The sequence below is a fragment of the Pollicipes pollicipes genome, unplaced genomic scaffold, assembly GCF_011947565.3.
Source record: "Pollicipes pollicipes isolate AB1234 unplaced genomic scaffold, Ppol_2.1 Scaffold_4881;HRSCAF=5763_pilon_pilon_pilon, whole genome shotgun sequence".
NCBI lineage: Eukaryota > Metazoa > Arthropoda > Thecostraca > Pollicipedomorpha > Pollicipedidae > Pollicipes > Pollicipes pollicipes.
The window spans coordinates 3,063,519-3,090,687 of NW_023596576.1; the positions used below are offsets into that span (position 1 = coordinate 3,063,519).

The window sequence follows — 27,169 nt, forward strand, 5'->3', positions numbered from 1 at the left end:
ACCTAACATGACCTGGGTCGACATTTTGTTTTAAAAACATGCTGCCCAGCGTGACCTTTGTCGCTTATTCAAATGAAAAACTCAGAGCAGTCTTGTGTGATTTTCGTTACTATGACCTTCAACAGGTCAATCAAGGTCACTGACCTCAAATGGGCTATGTCCTTTTGCTTCGAGACAATTGCCTAGGCTCTGGGGGCTCTTTGGAGACCAACCTGGAACTTGACCTTCCTTGATCCTTATTTGACCTGAAGGTCATGACCTATGAAGCTCAAACTTTGACCTAAGTGAGTTCACGTACAGGTCAAGACACACTGAAAATTTGGAGCTTCTAGCTTTCTTAGGTCCCAAGATCTCAGGGCGGGGGGGATCAAATTGCCCCCACCCGAGCGAAGAGTATCCAGCCAGTCACCCGGCGCGTGTTTACGGGGAGGCCGTCCTGATTCGCCGCACGACGCGGACTGAGAGGGGGAGTCATGCGAACCGCTTGGCGTTTTCAAATTAACGCAGACAGAGCTTAGCGGAAAAGGCGAGAAGATCGATCTCAGCAAGATCTCGCGATTGGTACTGGTTTTTATGTTGTGAATTCAATAACTGACTCCGCTGTGGCAGGGCAAAGGTCGAATTGCCAAACAATCGCACTTTTTCAGCTTTACAACGTCATGCCTACAGGACCATGCCTTGGGGCGAAACAAAACTTGAACAAGTGTGCTCCTTGTCCAACTCTGGGAACCACGGCATTTATTTGAAAGTGCTTTGAGGGTACATTTATGACATTTGGCTCCGTTAATGCAACAATGTCGACCACCACGCCAGCCACGGCATTGTCTGTTCCCGCCTGCTGACGGCCGTCAATCGCCGTGCAGTGCTCCTCAAAACTGCTGGTGCTCCGAAACCAGACAAGCCAAGGACACGTTTCTGGCGTTAAAGCGAATGTTCCACACTTGAAGATAATTGAACAGGCATTAGATATGATGAAATAGGCTCATAGGTACTGGTACACTCTAAGTGAACAGGGCGGCTCTCGATGACACAATTCCTCTGTCCAGTAAAATCTCCATTAATACGTCATTGCTTAATCATAGCACTGTACCTCGTACAACTTTGATTGAGATCCAATTGACGGACGTTTTATCTGGAAGTCGTGTTCACGAAAGCCAGATATGAACGACTCGACAATAATAGTTTCCTTGGCCTTGATAACGCCACACGGTCAGTGCAAGGACAGGATTTAAATTACGACATTATGGCGTCATGGATGCCTGGGCAACTTTGAAATAATTTTCCAGAAATAGCCTGCACATGTTTGCGGCGTGCAGCTCGGAAACTGGAGGGACTTAGACCTTAAGACGAGTAGGACTGTGAACAGCACCGGAAGGTCCTCAAGATGGCTATTTCAGCTTTAAACCCCATACACACGTGGGACACTCCCTTTAAACACGTGCAATAGATGGGTCACATGCTACTACAAATTTGGGCACGATTGCCTAACATGCCCGGGAGGTATCGTCAAAAAAACCGGGAGGGGTGCATCTACCCCCCTCTCCTATCATGGTGAGGGTTAATGGGAATGTTCTATCTTTACATGAGGTTTTTAACTGAAATAGTCATCTTGAGTGCCTTTTGATGCAGTTCACGGTCATGCCTTTTTAAGACCGAAAACCCTCAGGGTTTTGGGTCTTAAAGTGCAAAAGTGCGAAAAGGTTTCTTGGGAAGTGCAAAAAAGGTTTATTGGGAGACTACTTTGCAGTTACCTTGGCATTCATGTCGTCATAGAAACGTCGTACGCTTGTCGTTATATTACAGGCTATCTTCTGCTTATGGTCAAAAGCAGCATCGCCGCTGATACATTCGTAAGAGCGATGATGCGGCACGTATGGTACAATCCGCGGAAAGCGAATGGCTGCTAGTGAGATTTCGCTGCTGAATGCGCATCGTGAACGTAGGCGTGAGCACTTTCGTGTTGTGCAGCAGTCGTCGCCAACGGGGAATTTTTCCTTATTTCTAGACCATAGAGCAATGTTACAAGGAGAGTACACCACTGTCTGCAAAAAGCACAGCAACCAAAAAAAGAACAGCACTCTCACGAATGTTCTAAAAAGGAAGACGCGACGGCAAGTCTGCCTTTTTCGCTCCCGCTGGCGTTTTTTTTTTCTTCATCTGCTGGCGTATTTCTTACAGACGGCTCGGTTGGCGCCTTGTGTACCGGAGCAAAGACCTTGCACGGGTTTATGGGCTAGCAAGGCATGATAAAATTAGGGAAGTATTACAGTAATTTTGGATATACATATTTCCTAAATATTCAACACATATTGTAGAACAAATTTAAATCCTTGTTTTGGTAATCTTTAAATATAATAACTCCCAATAAAATGTGATGTATTGATACCTACCCCTTCTTCATCTCTGTCTTTAGGTTTGCGTTTGAGCATGACAAGGTGATGATATCGGTGAACTGAAAGAAACACTAGCACCCATGCTGCAGGAGTGTTCAAAGGCAACTTTCTACTTCATTATGATCTTGCCAACATTTTGAACCTAATGAGGTATTACAGCATGCAATTAATCCATTGCATACGAGTACATTAGCAATTAATTTTAGCAGCAGGGGCAGGTCCGTGCAACCTATTAATGCACATGTTTGGTATGAGCTCACATGACACCGCTCTGCAAAATTGTCTTCCCCTTAAGAATTCTGAAGATATAGTGCTGCATTATCATAGATGCACATGCTATTGTTTTAAGAAATTTTGTACGCAGACTAGCATTGCTGGTGAGTTATTAATGTCCTTGTCACTGCAACTGGCGTGGGATGCTCGGTGCCGGAAATGGTGGAGAGGTATTGCTGTTGGTTTCTTGGATAGCACTGAACAATATTTTTATCATGAGCCTTGTGTGCACTGGAAGCTTTATCACTTTCCCGCGTTTCCCCCATCTAACCATGATACTGCACGCACTTGTCATGTCTCCAGCTTTGTGCAAGGTCAGCAGGTTCGCAGTGCCATTGAGATATTCTCTTTTAACGCACGTGTTAGTGCTTCTGTGAACAATATTTTTGAGCGAAGCAGCCTGATAGCTGCAGCATGTTGCATGGCTGTGCACGCAGACGTGTTCGCAACTTCGCCGCCATGTTTTGTGGATTACCAAAACAGGCTGAGCAGGTGATGTCACTTATTGGTTGTATATTTTACGGAAAGTGATTTGTATATGGTATCATATGTTTTTTGTCATTCATAAGTCAAATGCGGAGTTAATACACGAATACGTGCTTGACGTATCTTTTCATGATGGAATTTATTATGAAAGCAGCAGGGATTGCAGCACAAAAACGCATCACTGCTAATTATGACAGTACGGCACTGCGGTAGTGCCATGATGACACTGTTGACCCGTGGCATTACACAATGCACCGCACTGGTTGACAAGTCTGTGTCAAGCCTATGAGATAACAGCTTATAATTTATGAATGACTGGTGACAACTAATTCAATGACGCCAAAGGACTATCACTAGTGGGAATGTTGTTGCACCACAATGGTTATATTAGGGTTATCTAGTAATTGCATAAATAACCCTAAGTGAGACAAACATTCTTGGTAGCTCAACCTTAACCATCTTTATCGTAGAAATAATAATGCTTTGGCAATCAACCATGGCAAGGTTACAAATTTATTAATTTTTGCATACAACTGCATTTCCAGTTGCAAACGATAAAGACAGTAACTTCTGTGCATCTCACGTGATATCAATGTCAGGACTACAGCACTGCAGGCAAGGATAAATCGACAATACAGTATAGGCGTCCTCAACAGTCCTTGGAAAGGTTTCGGTAAGAGATTCATGACACTGTATGACAGTCTTCACAGTATATTGTGGTTTGATATTAATAATCTGCCCTAACAGCTGGCGATCGCTACGTTGCGTATGCCAAACAGCCCACCAAAGCTTCTCTTACGACCACTACCAAGACAAAAAATCCAAAAACAAGCCAGTCAATAATCCGCCACACAACGCAGCGCCCGCGACGAGAATGGCTGGCTGGCGTCAGCTTTCCTGCGTTTCGAGGCATTCTTTAGGTCTGGCTGCCAGATGCTGCCAGGCATTGCTGTCGTCACAAAACCACTCCATGACGCCATGAAACAATGACGTAATGGGGCACATTTTTACCAAATTTGAAACGTTGCTACTTGGGACCGTTTTTGAGCCTTGAAAGCTTACCATTAGCTACAAGTAAGCTTGTCCCATCATATGTGATACATTCTGCTTAAATGTTTTTCACCCCCTCATTACGCTGCGCCCCCCCCCCCCCCGTGCCGGAACGCTGGCTCCGCCCCTGCGCCAGTCACCGGCGGTCCGGTGGCGGCGCCCGTGGCGGAGTCGGCCAGACCGGACCAGAGGAAGGTGCGCTGATCCGGCTGGGCCCAAGCTAACAACGCCGCTAGAGCACGACCCGCAGCTGCTTGGTACGGTGGAATGCCCCAGAAACAAGGCTCTGACAACTGATTATCGTGCCCAGTCCATAATATGTCTGTTGTTCTTTGCGATTATATATCATAGCAGACCGTATCAATGAATACACCCCCTGTCTCGCCGACTACCGCACGCGAGACTAGCCTGTAAACAAACAACCAGTACGGGCGAATATCGCGCGTGGGCGAACCGCCGGCGTGACGTCAGAGCCGCAAGCCGGGAGCGTCGCGGTGGTGCCCTCGCGAGGACTGGTTCTGTCTGACCTTTGGCTTGCCTTGTGGTTGGCAGATAGGGCACACCTTGAGGAAATGGGACATTACGCCCGAACCCATGCTCTCTGTGCCGGTGATGGCCACAAGACGCGCCATAAAAAAGATGCGACCGAGATCTGCCTTTAGTTTTACGGTGGGATTGAGTCAAGGTGCGTTAGAATCACGGATTTCATAATTATCCGGACTATCGTCCTCGTACGCCGTGTTTGTATATGCTCAACGTTTCGGCCAGTTATTCTCCGGCCGTCGTCAGGTGTCACTGAGATTTGAGAATGGCGTCCATCTGTCAGCAATATATGCGCCACAACCGGAATTCTCTCCTTGTAATTACAGGGATTACAGCTGGGGGGTTTCTGACCGCGAGCCCTGCGCTCATCAGAGATGGCCTCAAAAACCTCTACTGACTAAAATCGTCCTGTGGGAACGAGCAACATTCCGGGCAGGGAAATACATTTTCTAAGCTCCAGCCCTTTGCCTACAAGCACAAGCGCCAAAGGCGGTTTTGAGGAGAAGGCAGATTAAACACTGTTTAACTAGTTTAAGTAAAAATAAATAACTATCTCCGTTAATCCCTTCTTTTTCAAAGCCATCGTTTTCGCTCAAGCGGGAGGGTTGTGCCGTTTACGATTTTGATTAATACAATTAGCCGAGTTAAGGTTTCGTCGTCGAATTAGGCTTCAACACTGGAATTTTTATGTTACAACAGAAATTCGCGTTGATACATGCACGTAGCCTAAATATCAATGCATCCATCTCTCCCTCTTCTGGTTACTCTACGAGGAAGAAGGCTAATAGTACTGCCTTATCTATACGCATAATGTTCCCAGCAAGTGCGTTCAACAATTACAACAATATAATACAATATAATACAATAGCAATACAATACAACAATTATGGGCGCAGAACGACCACAGCAGTCGGCGCTCTCTAAGACTCCAATCAACAACAGCAGTTAACAACTTACGGAATATAATTAGTAAGAGTTTCAGGTACTTAACCATCAGGGCCGCTATAATGCACTGCAAGAGCTGCAACTACCAGAGTTGCAACAGCTTTCTCGTAAAAAACCTTGCATTTTCCTATGCCGGGGGCGAATAGAAGATCCAGAAGGAATAACATGCAAAATATAACAATAGCTTTACAAAATTCAAACACGCTCTGCATAATCTGCATACATTGTGTTCATGTCATTGTTGGTCCAACTTGCAATCTTATTAAGTGGTGCCCTTGTTGATATCGAAACAAGATGTGATTAGAACCCAGGGCTGCTTAACATATATCATGGATGGGATATAGGCCAGAAATCAGATACAGGCACAACCGGAGTGGTGTCGCTAGTATGGCTCAGTCTGCTGATAACGGGTCCTTTATCCAATATTTACAAGCATACATAGCCTCTGAGCAATAGTAAAACAATAATAAGCTCATTTCCATTGCAATACGTCGTAATTCATTCCGTGCTGATCATCAGTTGTTTTCAAAGTGGTTATGAGAAAAAACGCCAATTGATCAAGTTGATCTACCAGTGTCTGTTTTTTTCTCCATTTTGTGCTCAGTTTGGTGCCACCCAATTGCTACAACCTAAGTCAAAACAAGATCAACAAAATGAGGGATGGAATAGATTAGTTCAAGTTGGGTCAGATATTTTACGTGCTATGCCACAAGTTTTCTGGTGTTGTGGCCGAGATGCTGTCACGGAAGCTTGCGGTCACCCTCGTTTATGGCTGCTTAGGCATAACTGGGCTGGAAAGGACTTGACGTCATTACGTCAGTGATAATCCATGACGCTAGCGACCGAGAAGAGAGGATTTGCTGGCAGGCGTAACGTGAGGCAAAGAAACAATAATTTCAGTGAATCTGGGGTAATTGTGGTGAGGCAGTTATTTCTTACGTCTGGAAACATTCCACTAGTCAGTCTTAGAGGAGACCCTATGTTGCAGGTGCCACAGGTGGGTGTTTGCACCAGATATTCAAGAATACATGCATGCAGAAAAATGAAATGGTCAGCATCATATAACTACATTCATGATGTTCAAACCCCCGTTAGGGAAGCCAATGTTTGTAAGATCTCATTGTGACAGAGTTGCATCAGCCAGGTGCAATTCGGAAAGTATTCAAAAACAGTTAATAAGTATTGCTCCTATTCATTTGTTTCATATTTAAGAAACACGTAACAAGAGATGTAAATTTAAATTGAGCATCAAGGGATGTAATTTTGCATTGTATAACCACCTCAGTCCTCCCAACTATGAGACAGAAAAGTGGGATTAAGTTTAGCCTTTTCCCTGCTCAGCCCCTCAACCTATTTTTGAAATATTTTGTCATCGAGCAACACCTTGCTGGACCTTGCAGCTCAAGGTTGACAGGGGTCTTAGATAAAATTCGGGTCCTTGCTGCTTACATTGGCACCACTCCAGACTATCATTTTTTTGCTGGCTCTCAGCTTAATACTGAGCTTTATCTTGGTCTTTGCTAGACAACTACATGTTTCAGTGTTTATCTTGGTTCTTGTTGGATCTCATATCATAATATTGAGTTGGATCTTGGTTCTTGCTGAACACCCACACACCCACACACCCACACCCATACCCACACCCACACCCACACCCACACCCACACGAGATATAAACAACCGCGAATCATGGTCACCGACTTCTTCGCCTTGTAGTAGTTTGCATCACCCACCATAGGTGCCTGTCGCCGCCCCTGATAAGCACGTGCCGGACTTTCTTGAGTAAGACCAATGAACTAGACTTCATCCAGCAAGTGTCTGGCTAATCAAGAGTTTAGTCACGACGTCGGTAAGATTCCTGACGCTACGGGCGTTGGCTGTTCCATAGGACGCGATGTCGCTTGAAACAATGGCAGCGGTAGGTAAGTGTTAGATGCAGCCAATCGTCGACGCCTTACTTATCTTAAAAAGCACAAATTAGAACCGAAAATACTTGCTAATATCGTCGCATAACACAAATTCTCCGATGTTGCTGAAAACTTTGTAAACTGACACATTGAGACTCACCAATCTTGTGCCAATTTCAGTATGAGGTAAGTGTGGCTGCGAAGATTCGTCATGGCAATGACCGTGTGTGAAATACGTCCAAACAGGGCAAGAGGATGTGCCCAACATCGCAACCGCTCACTGTCAGGAAACCATGCTGAGTTTGATTAAAGGCGCTTCTTACTACAAGGGCTGCGAAATATCAGACACTCTTTCGACTCTGACACAGCTCTGCAGATTTTGCTTATCATTAGTAACTTCTTGGGCCTGGTTACACCTCAAGGTTGTGTGTTTGAAAATCTGAGCTGGACCAAAATCTTAGTTCAGGAACAGCTAACGTATCTGATGTTTCTGATGTTTTAAAGTTGTCACGCGGTACTTGTTGGTGAAAACGGCATGTGGGTCTGACCGATGTGGGTCTGGCCGGTCTGACACATGAGATCAAAATGATGACGGGGTTAAATACGGGGTTACATATGATTTCTACATGTTTTAATTTCATCAAACATAGCTAACCAATCTTCGTCCTTTTATAATATCTCGACTTGCCATATATTTGATGGTTGATACAAAGACTCGCAAAATGAGCCAACAACTGTCATTCGAAGCAGCGTCTAGGACGTTTCGAAAATTACGGGATTATGATATGGCCAGAGCAACAGAACACCGGGTACTCTAAAGTTTTGACTAGTAGGTATCGACACATACTATAAGTATACCAGAATCGGGATTAATACCAGGTTTAGTATGTTGTACCAAAAGATGGCTGTGCTGCGCTTGTGGCATCTTTGGTTTGTTTGTGGCGATTAAGTGTAATCACGTTTTTCAGCCGTGAAACGCTTGAAGTGCGGTGGGGTACTGCAGATGGTGTTTGGGGGATCAGATTGGGTTCAAATAAGTTCAGATGCCTCTAGGTTAATCTGATGTGTGTTGTTCTTTTCCAAATCGCATTGTTTCTCTTTTTACATATCCTGGCCCATTTCAAACATTCTACATCAAAACTAATCATGTCATGATCCAGTTACTGCACAGTGGGTCAGCTATGAACAATGTGACATAGGCTACCGGCTGTGGAGTGCTGCATGCGAAGTGACTGGTCAAAGTGTTCTCAGGTGTATTTATGTTGAACCTGAGGATCTTGTCAGTTTTAAATATATGAATACCGGGGTTGTCTGATCGGCATTTGAACACAGAGCATATGCAATGATGACATTTATCCACAGAGGTGGACAAATAACATGAAAACCCATAACATCGGCCAACCAGCAATTATTGCAATTCAGCACAGCTGTGTCACTGCATTAGATGCACTTATTAAGAAGTCAATGTCACTTGAAGATGATGGAAATGTTTGGTATGATGCAATGTTCTGCACACACCTATTATAACATTAAACAAAGCCTGTGGTATTTAGAGTAGGTCATCTGATGTCAACAATTGGATGGTTTTTCTGCATAACTCAGTGTATGTGAAATTGTAAGGTTATGTTTTTCCAGAGTAGAAGAATCAGCATGTGTTAATGATAAGTGGACTGTGCTGAGGATGGTACCACCTCACCTCCACCTAATGTGTATTTCTCATTGGGCCCTGACACTTCATTTTGAAAAAATGCTATTTTCATCTTGCAGTTTTGTCTTTCGTGCGATAGCCCAGCCGATGTCATTAAATAATGCCCAAAGTGGGTGATTGTGGTACAACAGTCACCTTTACCATAGTCTTTTTCACCTTTACCATACCACCCTTACCAGTCACCTTTACCATAGTCTCTCTTACCATAGCCTTTTTGTAATATTTGGCAACAACATGAGAAAAGCACCCAACATTTGCTATTGCATTTCAATATTGTTGAGGGAGGCCACCATCACAAAATGCAATTGTGTCATGCAACTGCATGCAGCCTAAGACCTGGTATTGAACTTAGTAAATGAAAAAACTGTGCCTGGCAAATGTATCCAATGCAAGCAACAATGTTGTAGTTTATGGGTGCAATGCTTTGTGTTGAACCTACAATTTACAGTTGGTCAGCAGGACAAAGCCTCTTTTTGATTTATGCTAAATCTTGTGCTGAAATAATGGGATCATTTAGGATATAGGGCTAACAACTTTGTTGTGTCATTATAGAATGGTTGCTTGCGCAAGGGAGGATTTGAGAATTGCAACATTTGTAGAAATTGAAGTTTTATGTCAAATATTGCAATATTCTGGATGTGTAGCTGTAACCCAATCCTCAGCATTGTACCTATTACACAACATCATTGCATAATTTATATCAACCCAATTTCCTTGTAACAATATAAGTAAATGTTGAGTGCAAGATGGTAAATAAATATTATATCAACACTGCATGTTGCATTTGAATAAGAATGTACATAGCTTGGGCATGGTTTGGGGGAATCTAAGGTCCATTCAGTGTCATTATTGCCTTGGGCCAATGCTGGATATGTTTCTGATAATGATGCATCTTCTAAGTGTGTCCAAGCTGCCCATTCCACGCCAGCTGCTTTGGTGTACTTTTTCTACCCTGGGATCAGTGGATGGCAGTTTAAGTTATAAATTCCAAAGCTTGGTGAGGAAAAAAAATGTGTCATCATATTAAAGCTCCAAATGTTTATCGTACACGTTTTGTGGCATGAAAGCTAGCTTTTCAGGTTCAGTTACTCGGTGTAGCCATTGATGGGATGTCTGTATTATCCTTATACCAGAAGACCTTTCTGCATACAATTTTTGGGAGCATGGTTACTTAGGCCATAGGTCTGTGAGGTGTTCAAACTCTTCAGGATCAATCAGAGAAGTGTTTCAATATCCTACACATCAGGTTCACTGTGCCCCCCCCCCCCCCCCGTCAGGTCACTTTTCGTTAAAATGTTTACCATCCTGCTTTCAAGCACAACTGCTTTAAGCACAACAACAACTGCTTTCCAACCAGAGATGCTTACAATGCTACTGTGCCATCGTTGCTGTGCTGGTTCTGAGGCGGCAATGCCGGCCCTGCACAGCAGTGGCCGTCAGCATCACAACTTAAGCACCTAACACAGTGTTTGGTCCTACCTCTGGCCGCGTTGGGGACGGCCAGCTCTGGACCGCTACCGTCGCGATAGGTTCCATGCGTCAGGCACAGCAATGGTATAAACCACAGCCATAGGCTATTGCCTGTAGCCTGGTGGCTATATAACACTTGTGAAGTAGATATCATGGAAATAAAAAGACCTAAGGTGTATTTCTTGCACTACCTCGCGGCATGTTCCACACCGCAACAGCTGCATCTTCAGGTCACACATTATATATATATATATATATATATATATATATATATATATATATATATACAATCAGAATATCGTTCCACTCAACATCTCTATTGCCAGCCAGGGACCGCATTCACTCCGTGTTCCATCCCAACTCTGCTGCAAAGAGTTGGCGGCAACGGGGTTCGATCCCACACCTGGACATCGCGGCGCGCGCACGGGTCTACGCCTTGCCTGATAGCTCGAGAAGGAGTGCCACGGCACACACTTTTCATCCCGGAAATTGAACAAGAACTGTTCAAGCTTCATTTCTATGCGCTTTTTGTGCATATATGTGTTCAAGATTTAGAAAGCTGTGGGCCTGAAGAAGAGCATTTTAACATGGAAACGCTATGGCTAGTCGTAAAATGTGCGCCGTTGCTACCATATTTTATGATAGACTTTGTCCCCCCCCCCCCTCCGGATGTTGCCGTCAGAACTCTCGACATTACGAGAACGCTTTACCCACCTGTCCCGAGCGGTCCGCTTCCGCTGAAGTATTCGGGAGTTTTGCTCAGCTTTGTACAGCGTCCAGGCCGTGGCGATAAAAAAGATGATGTTTACTCCCGTGACGATGAAGATCGGTATGTAGAAGTAATATAGCTCTCCCTCCGGGGCTGAAAATAGAATATGCATGCTGCTATCATCAGAACACCATCATAGACCTATGGCTTACTTTCTCCTTCCACCACTTTTGCCTCCTCTTGAAAGCTTTAAAGAGAATGTTTTGCATGTGAAGATATTGGGCCAACCATCTTGTAAGATGAAACAAACTCACTCATGAATAATGGTATAACTCCAGGCAGAAAAGAATGCTCTAGGCGACACAATTTCCCTGTTTAGTAAATGTGCTCCTCGATAAGTCATTGTGTGATTACGTCATCGTACCTTGCACAACATTGATTGAAAGCCGGTTGACGGCCGTTATACCTGGAAATCATGCTCACGCACGCCAGACATGAACGAATCGACGGCTACATTTTTGGCCCTGATCACCGCATGGCTTATGGAATGACAGGATTTGAATGACGTTATTATGGCGTCATGAATGCCAAAGTAACTTCACGCAAATGATCAATTAATTTCAATCTGAAGATAATAAAACGTACGAAAATGAATAAAACGTTCAACTGGCAAGCAAAAAACTTGAGATAGTTGTCATGAATTGAAATTACTTGAAATCTTATCTAAAAACGTAAGAACACAATTTGCGTTTTGTCTGTATGCCACTAAATACCTAAATCCGGTTTGAACGATCTGTCTTTCGAAACCACAAATGCTAATCAATACCAAGTTTTTCCCCAAACCCCTCTGAATTTGGACCGAATTCCTGCGAAATTTCGCGGTATCTAATGAAAATTGCTTGCCTCATGGTGGGGGGAGGGGCATAGACGAGGTTCAATTGGCTATAAGCAAACAGGTTGCCTTATATCTGAACGGCTGGTTCGCTAGCTAATAGGGTCTCATGTGCACAAACTGCTCTCAGAGTGATGGAGTGAAACGCGGCATAGAGTGAGAACGAATACCATATATCTCGGCCGTTTTGTCACCGTTTTCCTCGCTGGCAATGACCTCAGACCGGCAAACGGGCACAGCCTACATAGAGTGGAAACAATTAATATCACGTTGGCAACGCTGGACAACAGGCGAGGACGCACCCATAATTTCGGAATGAGGGAGGGGACGAAAACCGGTGGGCGAAAAACGCCTACGCCATCTTAGCATACCCGAAGAGCCGCTCTTAAGCCGGCTTTGGGCATTTTTCCTATGATCCGGAAAGGACGGGACACTCCTTGGATCTAAGCTTGCACAACGAGGATGTTCTGCAGTGGAACAGTGCAGTACTCCGGTATTCTGTGGCCAAGCAGCCAACGCATGCCGCACATGATCATCTTTGCACAGGTCGCTGAAGTTCGGCATGCAGCGAAGTGCTTCTGCGCATCATAGTACGCACGCAAGCGGAGCAGCGGGTGAACGGTGAGTATTGTGAAGTCGATGTTTCCCTTCTGGTAGCGCACTCTGCCCAGCCATGGTCATGCCGGCTTTCGGCGGTGTATTCGACATTGCCTGCCGCATCGCTCCGGCTACTCTGTGCCACATGTCAGTTCTCACGTCTCCGCTCTATACAGTTTTATGGAGCGCCGTAAGGGACATGTCGACAAGATTCCGCTCCAGCAAGTTTGGGTTCGGTAGAGACCCGTGGATGCCGGGTCGAAGTGGACCGGAGTATTGCAGTACTGTGGCCATGTCGGTTATGCGTTCGGCAATGGGTCGGAGCACAACTCTTGCTGACCCACTCGCGGCATTTGTCCTTTTTGAACGATCCTCGGTGCCTCCATCAGTACACGAGACTGGTTTGCGATATACTAGCAATGAGGTGAACATTCTGCCCTTTTGCTGCTGGGCTCATCACGCTGCGTTTGGTGTCCGTCTGTGAGCGAACGAACGAATGGCGCCTGAACAAAATATATTTGACCTTATCACTATGCACCACGTTTCCTGGCCCCAATGTCAGTCGTTTAAGATAGCATAAACCAGCACACCCTCTCTTCTTAATGTTTTCTGAAGGGTGACTCGTTTCTGATTTTTACTGTGGAAAGGCCATTCCAATGTTTCAGAGTTTGTGGATGCTCGGCATTAACAGATAAACGCTTGCCTCAGTTTTCAAGCGGTGAGATACGCCCAGGAGAGCTACAAGATGATCCCCCATGTATTACTATTAATTGCATTGCATCCCAACTATTAATCAGAAATGATGTTCTATTTTATGAATACGCCACTCGCCGCGACTTTTTCTCGTTGACCCCCCTTTGCGGATCCAAGAACATGTGGTGTTCAGGCGATGCCATCAGTCCCGGCCACTGCCCTCTTAATCACCACCGGCGCTAGTGCACCCTAGCATTCTCTCTTTGGCCTCCATAGGCGGGGTTGGCACACATCCCACGTATTTTCAAACAGCAGAAAGTCGTTTTCCATCAAGGACAAAATTTGCAATAATCACGAAACTTAAACAGTTTCACTGCACACGATTCAATGTGGAAACTTTGAATCATGCTTAAGATAGGAGCACAAGCGACATTTTCTTCGGTCATCAGTGGGAATTCGGGTGAGCGCGTAATCCGAAACAGAATACTGCTTTAAACAATGCCTGTTCGAAATTACGTTGATTGCAGCGGGGATATGAACGCTTCGTTGGTTGCCGATTTGCCCAAGAAAGTAGCAAGGACCTGGTTGACGTAGCTGGTTGATACTACATAAGGCTATCAAAGAAGTGAAACCATGGGAGCTGGGGGGTGGTTAGAACTGGTATGCGTGCAGGTACGTACTTTCTTCCATCTACATCCATGACAAAATATCTACAATCCCTTCAAATATTTCACAAACGGCCATCGGTAGGGCGAGCACCCCCTGCCCCCCCCCCCCCCCCCACGTCAGTGCCATGGTTAGCAGAGCGGCAGTAGTAGCGGTTTAACATCCGCCCCACCAACTGTACTCGTTACACAGTCCAGACCCTGTCATCAAAAGGTTTATTAAATCGTGCCGTGGCATTCCCTGCTATAAGCCGGCACCAACGCGCGGCCACCGCGCGGCTCTGGTAGCCGGCACCACTGTGCGGCTTCTGTTATGACATCAGCATTGCCGCGGACCGGCTCCCGTGTTGCGGCAGGGGGATGATGGGTATTCCCTGTGTCAGCAAATGACGCGCCTGCGCCGGCACGAGATTGGTTTAGCCCAGCAATCACGCGACACCCGGTACCTGGAGCCCTGGATGGCGTGTCCGGTCCACAGGGGCCCAGATCACCCCGACGTCCGGGTTGCAGTGCTGACAGCGGCGATGTTTTCAATCCTGCCTGTTCCAAGAGCCGCGGTCTGACCCCGGACACTGCGAGCCAGACACTATGCCCTCAGCAGGCTGAATGAAAAGTCACAGGCTGAGTTTCAGCGAACGGAGCAATGCGGATGTCGTCCAGAGCCGCCATCCGCCACCGCCGTGGTGACGGGTGCAGGCTTTCCACAGGAAGACCGGCTGATAGTGGCTGCACCGCTTCCGCGCGGGGAACGGCTGATAGTGACTGCGCCACCACTGACGGAGATGGGACCGGCGCCTTCGCTGTGGCTTATGCAAGGCATCTGTTGGGCTTATATGCACCGCCGACATGACTGCGAGAAATACCCAAATGGCCAGGCTTTGCCGAGGTTGGAATTTCGTGATCGCTTCTCCGTGAGCTATTTCATTGCCCGCCTACATCAGGCGCTGGCATTCTCGTCTTTTTGGAATTGATAGACGCACTGGCACATACAACATGCGGTACGACATAAACAATTACGTACGTGTCGTCAACGAATCTGTGAATCCGAGAAGCGAGCAAGACTCGGACCAAACGCTAGGCATTGCGTGGCCTACAGTGCTTTGAAGGGATTTCTGATCGCAAACCCTCCAGCCTTGGGCTGAAGTGATCCACGTCCGTCGAGCCCACTGGGGAGAGAGTTTTGAGCTGATGCAGAGGTCGATCTCCATGTACAGACGCAGCAGTGAAGTCTGACACGTACTGGGCGCTGGGCAATGGTACCTGACTCCTGCTGGCAACAAGGCCATGAAATCCGGTACTTACTGGAGAGGAAGCATTGCCGCTCGCCGATGCCGGGCCGCACGATGGTGCCGTCAGGGATGACCGAGGTGGGCGCGTAGTTGAAGAACGCCAGCAGGCCGGTCATCACCAGCGGCACGCCCCACGCGTACAGCGAGTGTCGGATGAACCGGTGTCGCAGCGACCGCTCGGACGGCGGCTGCGTGCGCAGGTGTCTGAAAACAAGGGGCCTGCTGCGGAATGTAACAGCAACATCGGTCGGCTGCGGAAGCGATACATGCGGAACAACCAATGCTGTGCATGCGGAACAACCAATACTGTACATGCGGAGCAGGGACGAGAGCGGGCCAATGGCAAGCCAGGCACTGACGGGGCGAGATGTTAACGGCAGCAACGGAGATAACTTAGAAAGGAAGATAAATTTGTGTGGGATGTAGCAGCATATGGATTAACTCCAAACGTTCATCATATTAAGGCACACCTGAGGTAACATGAAATCAATGATCTTCTAGTAATGTCATTTAATGTTTGAGGGGATCGGAGAGAACTTGGGTTTGTAAAAGGACATTCAGATAAAGCCTACCAGCCTTGCCAAAAAGTTCGATCCACAGTATTGTGCTGGCTCTCACACTGAAAGCAAATAGTACATCATGGTTCCAAATTGTGCAGGATTTCACGCTTTGATAGCCAAAAGCATCTTATGGAACCCAAACAAATGTGTTTCCCACTTCCACGCGCCGTGCCCCTAGCGAGGCGCACCAGCGCACATCATTGTGTCTTTTGTTTTGCTCGTCCTGTTTATGCCAAAAGTAGGATAGCTGCATCTCAGTCACTTTCCTGCGGGGGTGAGTAGATAATGATCCTCTTCTCCCCCCCCCCCCCCACATCTTTTCCGATAGTCATTTGCTCCAAACGATTGGCCACAAGTCCCACCAATTTGATTATTTTTATTGAAAACGCTTGTTTACATGTCGTGGCAACAGTTTTGAAGCCAGATCCGACCTAAGGTGGATCCAAGGCTTGATATTGGAAGGTCATACGCTGAAGGTCGCCGTCTTCGGGTTGAGTACCACAACTACGCGATGCTTACCATTTTTTCAGCTCCTCACGGGTTAATGGTCGTTCCAATAAAACATATAAGTACAAAGTTTGCTAACGTGCATCAGATATAAGACTTGACAGACGATTTCTGAGCAGGAAAAAAAAACGTATCGTAAAATAGTGGCAGGATGATGGCAGTGATGCAAGCGGCCGTGAAATGTCGTGTCCTTTACAGCACAATGTGTCCTTTGCCTTTATGCTTCTACGCCTCAGAGAAGTACCCCCAGAGAAGTAGGCGAACCCAGGTAGGACAGATGGGATGCGACAGGTACGAAAGCGGTTCGCCCTAACCTACAAGTGATTGGCCATTGTCCCATTAGATCATTTTATGTGCTTGTAGTAAAGCAGGTAAGTGAAGTATGCATACGCAATGTTTTAAATTGGTATGCAGGGGCAGTTCAACGGCAGGGAAGAAGAGACTGAGGACGTGACGAAACGGGAAGTAGAAATTCGGTGAACCTATCTTACTAAAACTCTTAAGTCTTATTATTTATCTGAATCCTTATCCTATTCCCTTAATCCTATCTTATCCCTTCTTATTATTACCCTGGACTCACCTCTGCCATTTCCTTTAAACACCTAGGCAAGTCTCTGATGTATGAGTTTAAACGAGAATAGGAGCGTGCATTGTTCTCTTTTGTGCCACTGTAAGATCATCCCAAAATGTTGGTTCGTTTGTGTTACTACCTTACTGGGAAATGCTTTGAAGAGGCAACCGTCGAAATGATTCATGTCCATATTTAAAGATGTGATGAAATAATACTTAACAGATATTCTGCGGCCACGCCATTATAGTAAGAAAGCAAAGTGAAAACATTAAAATCCCCTTTTCAGTAACGCTCCCAGCTTGCACTGCGTCCGTACGACTATGATTTTTAAGTTTTCAAACTGCTCACATGTTCCAGAGTCGTACAGTACTCCTAAAACCACGTTTAGCCGCACCAAAATCGGATAACACACACAGTACAGTCTCATCACAAATGTTCCGGAACTTTGAATAATTTTCTTCCATGTTATCACCCTTCCAGAATATTTAGTACTTTAAAGAAAGCCTACGTTGTGACTGGTAACTGCCGTTTACCGGCTCAAAATCGGAGCAGTGATTCTCGTGACACGTTGGTGGGGGGGGGGGGGGGGGGGGGGGGGCAGCTAAATATTCCACTAGCACACGCTGCCGCACAGTATAACACCGCGCAGAGAACATGGCTAAATCGCATCTTCCTCCCACCATTGCCGTCCTAAAAGTCATACTTCGCGAGTAGCTAAGAAATGTTGCGCATGGTGAGCGTTTGTATGCATCATTGCCCGGCGCAATCCACCATAAATGCTGTAGAAGCAAGCCCAGTTTGCCAAGACAATTTGTCATGGCCCCCCATACCCCCTGTAGCCGAGCTACTTTTGGGGATCTTTCAAAAATATTCTCTGGTTAAATTCTCTTTTCTCTTTTTTCTTTTTCTCTATTCTTTTTTCTCTGGGGGAGGATTATGAAACCAGGGTGTAGTACTTTTCTATGTACTTTTCTATACGATGTACTTTTCATTCATTGTTAGATTAGGCGCCTATGATTTGATCGCTAGTACCAGTATGTCCCAAATTCCTTCCGGGTAGCCCAGAGTTTCGATTTGAAGTAGACGCTATCATGGGGGACATATTACTGGCCTCCCTGCTAACCACTATGAAAGTAATATTTCCATTAACGCACTGGCTAAAACTTCATGCGAGTAATTGAACCATTCATGTGCCACTTTTAAGGCTGAAACCCCGAGATGCGCGGATAAAAAGAGCTTAGCAGTGATGCCTACACCATGTAATAGCCGGCGACTGCAAACAGCAGATTCAGATGTCGTTACTTGTTACGGACTGTTTTAACTCTTCTTGCCCGCGCTCTGTGGGTCTGTGGGGTTAACTGGCTATTATCATGCCAGCTTTCATGGCATTGTTAAACTAAATCGAAGTTAGATTACCGTGCACAGTCTCCAAGGCAACGTTGCATATCGCACTTCCGTATTTCCCATGCGCCAAGATCATTCGGGCCAAAAATGAACTCTGAAGTTAACAAGAAAGTAAGAGTTCAGTGCCGCGACAACACTGCTATTTGGACACTAAAATATAAACAATTATTTGTTTTCATACATAGGTGCTGTATCGGCATTCTTCGGCGTTATCATTAGACATCACTGGTCTAAAGGTTTAACCAGAGGAATAGTTTTGAAAGATCCCCAAAAGTAGGGCGGCTACAGGGGGTATGGGGGCCATGACCCCCTGGGACCACAAAGGGGCACATAAGCTCCAAAGGCGTCAAAAGCCCGCCGAACAGACGCAGTTTTTTTTAGCACAAAACGCAACAAAATCGGAAGTCTTTGGGCTTCCAGACGACCAAGCACAATTGCACGTGAGAGTTAAGGGCCCACGAGCCAACAAAAAAAAATCAATGGTTGAGAGGATGGTGATTGAAAGATACCTGGGCTCATCGTGTTGTCCAGAAGCCCTACGCCGTCCCTGGAGGCCCTATGTGTCCATATGCAGGGCAAATCCGATCGCTAAGGAGCCTTCCACGTTGCCCTTGTTTTTTTACATTTGTTCGGAGGGTCCCGCACTGTTGTCAGGGCCCTTTCTGCGCGCATGCCGGCGCATTCTTGTCGATCGGGGCCTTCCACGGATTTTTTCCCATTCACCCGAAGGGCTCTGTACGATATAGCCGGGGCCCTAAACGTTCAACTGCTGGGACATTCTAAGTTCCTTAGGAGCCCTTCACGTTGGTTTCGGTAAACCCGTCGGCACAGTTGCGATATGGTCACGGGTCGTCCACCACAGGTCTGGGCGCCTTTCCAATTCCTGTCACATCCGGAGGACTCTACGCTCTTGTCCGGGGTCCCACCTCTTAACCTGCTCGGGCGCACTCGATCGTTTGCGGGCCTTCTTCATTGGGTCTTGGACATTTCTTATTTCAATGGACGGCCCTACGCTCTTGTAGGGGGGGGGGGCACCCGTTAACCTGCTGGCGTACATTTGATTGTTCGGCGGCTCTACACATTGTGTATTGGGCACTTCCTATTTGTATGTAGGGTCCAATCATAGTAGAGTCCCATCATCTGCTAATGTGCATAGACACTTTAGATCGACCAAGGGTCCCCTACAAACGCTTCACATTGGTCAGAGAGGCTCTTTACGCTATTTCCGGGGCCCCCATATGCCGGGGTACACTCGGTTGCTCAGGGGTCCAGTTGCTGGGGCCAATACATGGCAACGCACCGATGCTCTAGGGCCCTCTACGTTGATCTAGGGCATTTTCCCTTTGAAATGATTTGAGGAGTACCATTTTTTCTTGTCAGGGTTCTTTCCATTAACCTGCCCGGACACTCTTAATCGTATCGTAATTTACACACAATGATCTTAAGCTATTCCCATTTGCTCAAAGGGTCCTGCGGTCTGGCCCAAGCCCTATATGTTAGCCTGATGGGGTACTTTCGATCGTTCAGGGGCCCTACCATATTGGTCTCAGGTTGTTTTCATCTGTCCTGAGGATCCCACACTGTACGTAGCACACCTAGTTTTCTATGGCTGCCCAGAATAAGATGGGTTTCTGTATGCAACATAGCACATACAGAAACCTTTTAAGTTAATGGCCGGAGTACGGGGATTTTGGGGGGTTCACGCATTGTTGTGGGGCTCGAAACTCGCCCCACAACAATGCGTGCCCCCATCCTGATGAAATCCTGGATCGTTCCCTGCTCAAAGGTGGCGCACTCCGTTTTAAGACGAAATCATTATGGAAACTCTTTGTACATCTTTGGTTTATAACTGATAGTCCTAGCAGCTATCCTAATCAAAATGCTACAAACATAATATTTCCGAGCAAATGACACCGATATAAGTCAAAGTTGTAGACCACTGCGGATATATGTGACCAAATCAGTAGTCAGTCAGCCAGTGATTCTTATGATATGCCGCAAACTGAAAGTCGGTGATCTAGAATTGCTTTTGAGCTAGTTCGGGAAGTGAACAACTTGGCCGCAAAAACACCGCACAGGAGCGAAAAAAAATCACTTCACACAAGCAGGAATGGCAACCCAGGGAGATATGAATCGGCTAGCAAAAACATACATTCTAATCTGGCATGGAATTAATCGCACAACTATGACACAAATGGTATTTCTCACATTTCGGTCAGTATAAGGTCATTTTGGAAAATGTCCCGAATTTTGTCGCTCAGGAGCACATTGTCTGCACATGCAGCACAGCGAACCTCAGCGCATAAATGCACTAACCAAAGAGCTATTTTTACTTCTACGGGTAGTGAAACAATATCAAGAAATATAGGATGTCTGCATTTCGGCGAAATAAAAAGGAATCATTGCTCTACGAATAAATTGTGACAAAGATCACAAATTTATTACTAAATTAGCCAATATATGGCACTTGTTTGCTACTTTCACACCATGTCTGGATTATGGACATTGAAAACTCTTTGGTCCAAAACCACAATATCGCTACCCCAGCAACGAATGCATCTACCGGAATCGAATTACTTAAGCCTTGGTATTTTACTATTTACTTCTGAGGGGTGCTGCCAAGTTTATGAAACCGCTGAAGGAAATTGGTAGCTACGCTGAAATTACCTTTGCCATCCTGGAGTAAGAAGCAACTCCCCTCCATGGACCTGGTCACAGTGAGTAAGAATAATAGTGGCGAAGACACAGTTAATGCCGGTCTGAGAGAATGCAAGGAAATGAGTATGGTTCTGGATCATATTTCGGATATTTCTACCCAGCTGGGTATGGCAAGACGGTGATTTGTTCACCTAAGTCCATCCACAACCAACGGAGCGAGGAAGCGAGCGGTATATGCATCGAGGCGGAAAAGCGTAAGCCCCTATTCACATCTACACATGTTAATGTGGAATATCCGTTGCATGCATCCATACCTCGATGCCGTTGCCGGCATAATAAATATATTAACTAACTGGTAAATGCAACGTTCGTCTCAGGAAAGACGGTTTCCAACTCAACTTCTTCCTCGGCACTACAGTTCATTGCGAAAGCAAACAGGCAGTACAAAACTCCTACATAAGCGTATCATTTAAGGCCGTACGAAGCAGGAGCAGCGTAGGAAGCGATACAGATCACATGACGAGATAGCTTAACGCAAGCTTGTGTTGATATGTGTGGACTGATGTAGAGCTCTAGATCCGGCTGATCACGCCGCGGCGCTCTAGGCGCACCTGGAGAAGACGCTCTGCGGTGATGTCCTGCAGGACGGTGCAGGCCGCGACTACGTGGGGAACTGTCGATGCCAACGTGGACTTCCGTACGCAGGAAACGGAAGGTTGTTTCCTGGTTCCAAACGTCCTACCCTGACACGCGTCGCATGGTGGACCCCGTTAATCGATTCATTAAACGCAATTAATAAGTCAATTAATAAGGCCTTTCTGTTTGTATGCCAGTACGGTGGTATCAGCTACTTTTTACACGGCTATCCAGAGTCGCTGAGGAAGACGCTGGGCACGTCATCGTTTTGGAAAGTCATCTGCAGATACTTTTCCCTGCGACGAATCGGACACGGGCAATCCCTGACACCTGACCACGTTCAAAAGCTCGGTCCACAACGCTCTGTACATTGCTACCATGACTTAGTTTTATGCTGATGTCACCGGCTTCCGCACACTTTGATCGTTTCCATATGCAAATGTGCGTACCATTGATTAGTTCAAGCCGTTCCTGGGGGACCTCACTCCCGGGAGAATGCGTGTGTGCTGTCGGGAAACCTCCTCCGTACTGGGGAGGGGAGGGAGGGAGGGAGGGAGAGGAGGAGATAGAGAGAGAGAGAGAGAGAGAGAGAGAGAGAGAGAGAGAGAGAGAGAGAGAGGAGAGAGAGAGAGAGAGATCGAGAGAGAGAGAGAGAGAGAGAGAGAGATAGAGAGAGAGAGAGAAGAGAGAGAGATGAGAGAGAGAGAGAGAGAGAAGGAGAGGAGAGAGAGAGAGAGAGAGAGAGAGAGAGAGAGAGAGAGAGAGAGAGAGAGAGAGAGAGAGAGAGAGAGAGAGAGAGAGAGAGAGAGAGAGAGAGAGAGAGAGAGAGAGAGAGAGAGAGAGAGAGAGAGAGAGAGAGAGAGAGAGAGAGAGAGAGAGAGAGAGAGAGAGAGAGAGAGAGAGAGAGAGAGAGAGAGAGAGAGAGAGAGAGAGAGAGAGAGATAGAAGAGAGAGGAGAGAGAGAGAGAGAGAGAGAGAGAGAGAGAGAGAGAGAGAGAGAGAGAGAGAGAGGAGAGAGAGAGAGAGAGAGAGGAGAGAGAGAGAGAGAGAGAGAGAGAGAGAGAGAGAGAGAGAGAGAGAGAGAGAGAGAGAGAGAGAGAGAGAGGAGAGAGAGAGAGAGAGAGAGAGAGAGAGAGAGAGAGAGAGAGAGAGAGAGAGAGAGAGAGAGAGAGAGAGAGAGAGAGAGAAGGAGAGAGAGAGAGAGAGAGGAGAGGAGAGGAAGAGAGAGGAGAGAGAGAGAGAGGAGAAGGAGAGAGAGGAGGAGAGAGACGAGAGAGAGGGGTAACAGAGTAGACAGAGAGAGAGGGCAGATAGAGAGAGAGGGCATGAACGTCTCGCACTGATTCTGGGGTAACAGTCGCTCAGAAAACAGATCAGAATACCGCCGGCTGAGCCTCCCCCAAACAACTGTCAACAACATCCGACTTGCTGTTAGGTACCGCAGAGCACAAATATTTTATATGGTGCCAGGGGCCTTGATGTAGTATTGACTTATTGGGGTGCGCCCAGTCACGACCTAATATCGATCTGTTGTGAAATTAAGATTGCGGAACCAAAAGGGTGTATGATGTCCAGACAACTCTCCCGCATTACTGCTAGAGGATTTACACGATGTTTTATCGGAATCAATAATCCGCATTTTTTTCAGTAGATGAACACAACATTGGGATAAACATAACTGCTTAGCACAAAGCAATATAATCCGACAAAGCAATCAAAGCGCACTAGACCAAGCAATCAAAGCACACTAATCGAACGCTTTCAAAGAACTGACATCTGCTTTGCGCGAGAAACGCTAGGTAAAGCTCAGAGGATCATGCAACACAGATCCCATGGGAAGCACTTTTTGCTCAGTTATGAAAATGCGTTATTTGTTCATACCCAGGTCAGCGTATATTGTGCCATACCATTAGTGAAGCCTCCGATTTTCCTGTCAAGGAAAGGTTCCGCTAATGCTTTTTCCAGAAAGGCCGGTGGACATTGTCGCAGCTACGAAAAGTGGCCTCGAGCAACGTGTTTTATGTACGTAGGCGAGCAAGGGGTGTCAGCTGATGTTTACGAAAATGTGCGTAGAAAATGTCTAGCGGATGCAGGCTTACCTTCGCAATGTCTGGGCCGTGACTCATAGCGGTTTTGAGCACGCTAAGCACGCTTGACGATGGATGAATTCTATCTCAGAAACAATGTTAAAGCCGTCTACTTAATCTGCACCTCATGAAATGGGAGCTTTGATGCGCACCATTTGACTGAAACTGATTTAATTTATCCCTGATTGGAGAAAATACATATATACCCCTACACACAGGGCCAGAGCTTCGAACGCATCTTTGATTAGCAAGCACTGCCATCAAGAAATCCTCGGTCATCGAGAGGCGCACCATTATCCGAGTGTTGAGAGCGGGAGAACTTGGCAGGGACAAGTCGGCCGAGGGCCAGCTGGTCCGGATATTTATCTATAATCTGAACACGGCAGCCCAGACAATCCGGTCAGATATCGTCACACGGGAGAAATACTTACGCAAAGGTCCACCAGATGTCGAAGCTCATCACGTTCAGCCAGAAGAGGGCAGCGATGAACGAGTAGTACAGCAACATACCTGAGAACGTCGAAAAGCACTGTGAGCATGGCAACGGAAAGCACCAAGTTACAGGTCATGCAGTACCAAGCGTCGTATTCACCCAGCGATGCCAACGTGGGAACTTCCGAACACATTCAGGCAGGCTCTGCGCTGTTTGCATGTGGAGGCACTAAACAGGCTGCGCCTTACTACCTACTTACTGCGTCTCCACGCCGAACGTGAGGCAAAAAGATGCGCCAATAGCGCCGCCCGCCTCACCTAAGAATGAGAACTACAGGAAACGGTATGCTCTGAATGAGTGTGCGAGGTGATGACAGGGGCGGCACAGCGGTCATTAGGTTGACGCTAACACCCGCTTAATGCATCAAGGTTTCCAAACTATACTGATTTTGCTTCTCTTTTTTAGCAGGTTCGTGATTAGCAGATGAAGTAGGAGCCCGTATACAGTGAGCATTCGTGTGTTTAGCATAACCCATCCGTACTGCACCAGCAGGCACTGGTTTAACGACGTTGACAAGCAAACGGTTGATTTCGTTCAGGAAGGTTAACATTTAGAAGCTTCGCTCATGATCGCGATAGACCACTAATGACCATAAGTAGTGCGAAAATAGTGTCCATATTTTACCATGAGTGACGAGAGACGAGTGACAACGATAAGCCAAAGTGGCGAGTGGCGAGTGACAAGATCAATTGTTTGACATAAAGCTACCAGCTCGTAATGAAAAACCTGCGCTTGAGACCCCTCGTACTTAATCAAACATTTGGTTGTTAAAAATTGTATGCATGGAAGCATAATTTGCAATTATCAAGCACTTCTCACTACGTCCAGGGTTGAAAAACATGTGCGTATTTTTTAACAACAACTTTGATTATTTGTGTCACGTGATTTCTACATCTGACATACTATTGTCATAGTGACCAGATCGTGCAGACATAGGCCGCCAATGTTTTTATACCTTGAGAACTTACATCACACACGTTAAACAACGCTTGGTCCCACGCTATTTACCGTTTTACTTTTCTACATTGCATGGTCTACATCTATGCCGATGTGAAGCATCGTCTTTACAGAGATATATAAACTTGGAACACTCTCAATGCATGAATGCATACGATGAAATACGCAGCGTGGCGCTCACCTAAAGCTTCGCAGCTGTCGCCAAGCGGAATGCGAGCAAACTGGTTGTAGACGGTGAGGAAGAAGGCGACGAAGAGCGCGGCAGCGTGCGACATCAAGCACTTTCCGTGGATGTTCCTCAGATCAGGCACCAACATGTAAATTGCCAGCATGACGAACAGGCAGATCGCTGATAGGGTAAGGAGAACATTGTTCACGGCTGCCATGATCCCAGCTTCCTTGTCATATGGAAAACAACAAAAAGCGATTTCAGCGATGTCATTCCTCTGTGTCTTCAAGTTGTAGTAGGTCTCGTATTCCAGGCAACACTGGTGCGCCTCAAATGTGAGGTTAAGCCCTGTCACATGCAGCTTTCCGTTTGTCTGTACATACGGAGCGTCGAGCTCGCCCAATCTCTCGCTAAATATGAAGGTTTCGCCGTCCTCACAGTTGGTCTTCCCATACAAAACGGTATGAGCAACTTCACCAATGAACAGATCGTCTCCCTCATAGAACGTCGGCTCCCATTGCAGTTGTGTGGGGATGCACGTGGTGTTGAACAGATGAAAGCCTGCAGCACAGCATTTCTGGATGCAAACTTCACCTGGACACTGCGCTTCAAACTCTTCTGCGGTGCTTTCTTCTATCATGGGATGACACACGACAGCGATGGGCTGGGGTGATGATGTGGGACTTCGGAGGTCATCCAGACAGAACAAACCTGGTTTGATAGGCAAATTGTAGCTTTCCAGGAGCAGATAGCTGTTGGACTCCAAGAAGAATGCACCCTGCGAGGAACTCGATGTTAGATACTGACGGACGGTGTCATTGGGGCACTGAAAGCTAATTGGAGGCGAGCTGTCGGTCTTTTCGGCTGGCAGCTGAGCCAGCTGGGTCGGATAGCCATGAATCACCGCAGGCCGCCAGGGCGAGGAGTGCTTCACGCACAGGAAGCCCGAGCCCCCGCCACCCACATTCATGGCATGGCCGGGCGGACAACACTTGCGGACGGAAACATTTGTCACGTTGTCTAGGCTGGGCAGATCTGCCACCTGTGGCACTGATATCTTCACGCAGCTGCGCACAGACTCGTAAATCTGACCGCCCAGCTCCACGTTGTAGAAGCAGTAATTCATACCCAGCGCATAGGTCTTCTCAGCGGTTTGCACGTCTAGCTCTCCAGACGAACTTAACAGATACTTTGTGTTCGGTTCGAAGTGGTAACTGAATGTTTTCTGTTCGAAGCCAAATTCGCATTCCTGGATAAAACCTCCGACAATTTCGAGACTCGCATTCGTCGACTGATTAAGGAAGCTCGGCACCCAATCTGTCGGACTGGGCTTGCATTCTCGGCTTATTACATTTTCTCCTCTTGCACAGCAGGTGCGCACGCAGAATCCGGCTTCTGAACCTTGGCAGGCGGCGTAGCTGGTGTTGGTTGTGTCCTCGGAAGGCAGGGTACCACTCTGGGCGGAGGCTCGACCCAGCAGACACAAAGCGAGCGACAGTGCACATAG

The 27,169-nt window shown here is 46.7% G+C and overlaps 1 protein-coding gene across 3 annotated transcripts in view; it reads right to left on the bottom strand.

Annotated features, from left to right (window-relative positions):
* Positions 1-26,475, bottom strand: part of LOC119100761 (putative G-protein coupled receptor Mth-like 3) — a 32,686-nt gene extending 6,211 nt beyond the window's left edge. For 2 of the 3 annotated variants that reach the window (XM_037223888.1, XM_037223886.1), the window contains exons 1-4: positions 25,675-26,475; positions 24,475-24,553; positions 15,634-15,839; positions 11,490-11,637 (exon numbers count right to left, since the gene is read on the bottom strand). In XM_037223888.1, the coding sequence (XP_037079783.1) occupies positions 11,490-11,637; positions 15,634-15,839; positions 24,475-24,553; positions 25,675-26,302 (1,061 nt within the window). In that variant the 5' untranslated portion in view covers positions 26,303-26,475. The remainder of the gene's footprint in view (positions 1-11,489; positions 11,638-15,633; positions 15,840-24,474; positions 24,554-25,674) is intronic. The other variant, XM_037223887.1, reaches the window with a different exon arrangement.
* Between the last annotated feature and the right edge of the window lie 694 nt (positions 26,476-27,169).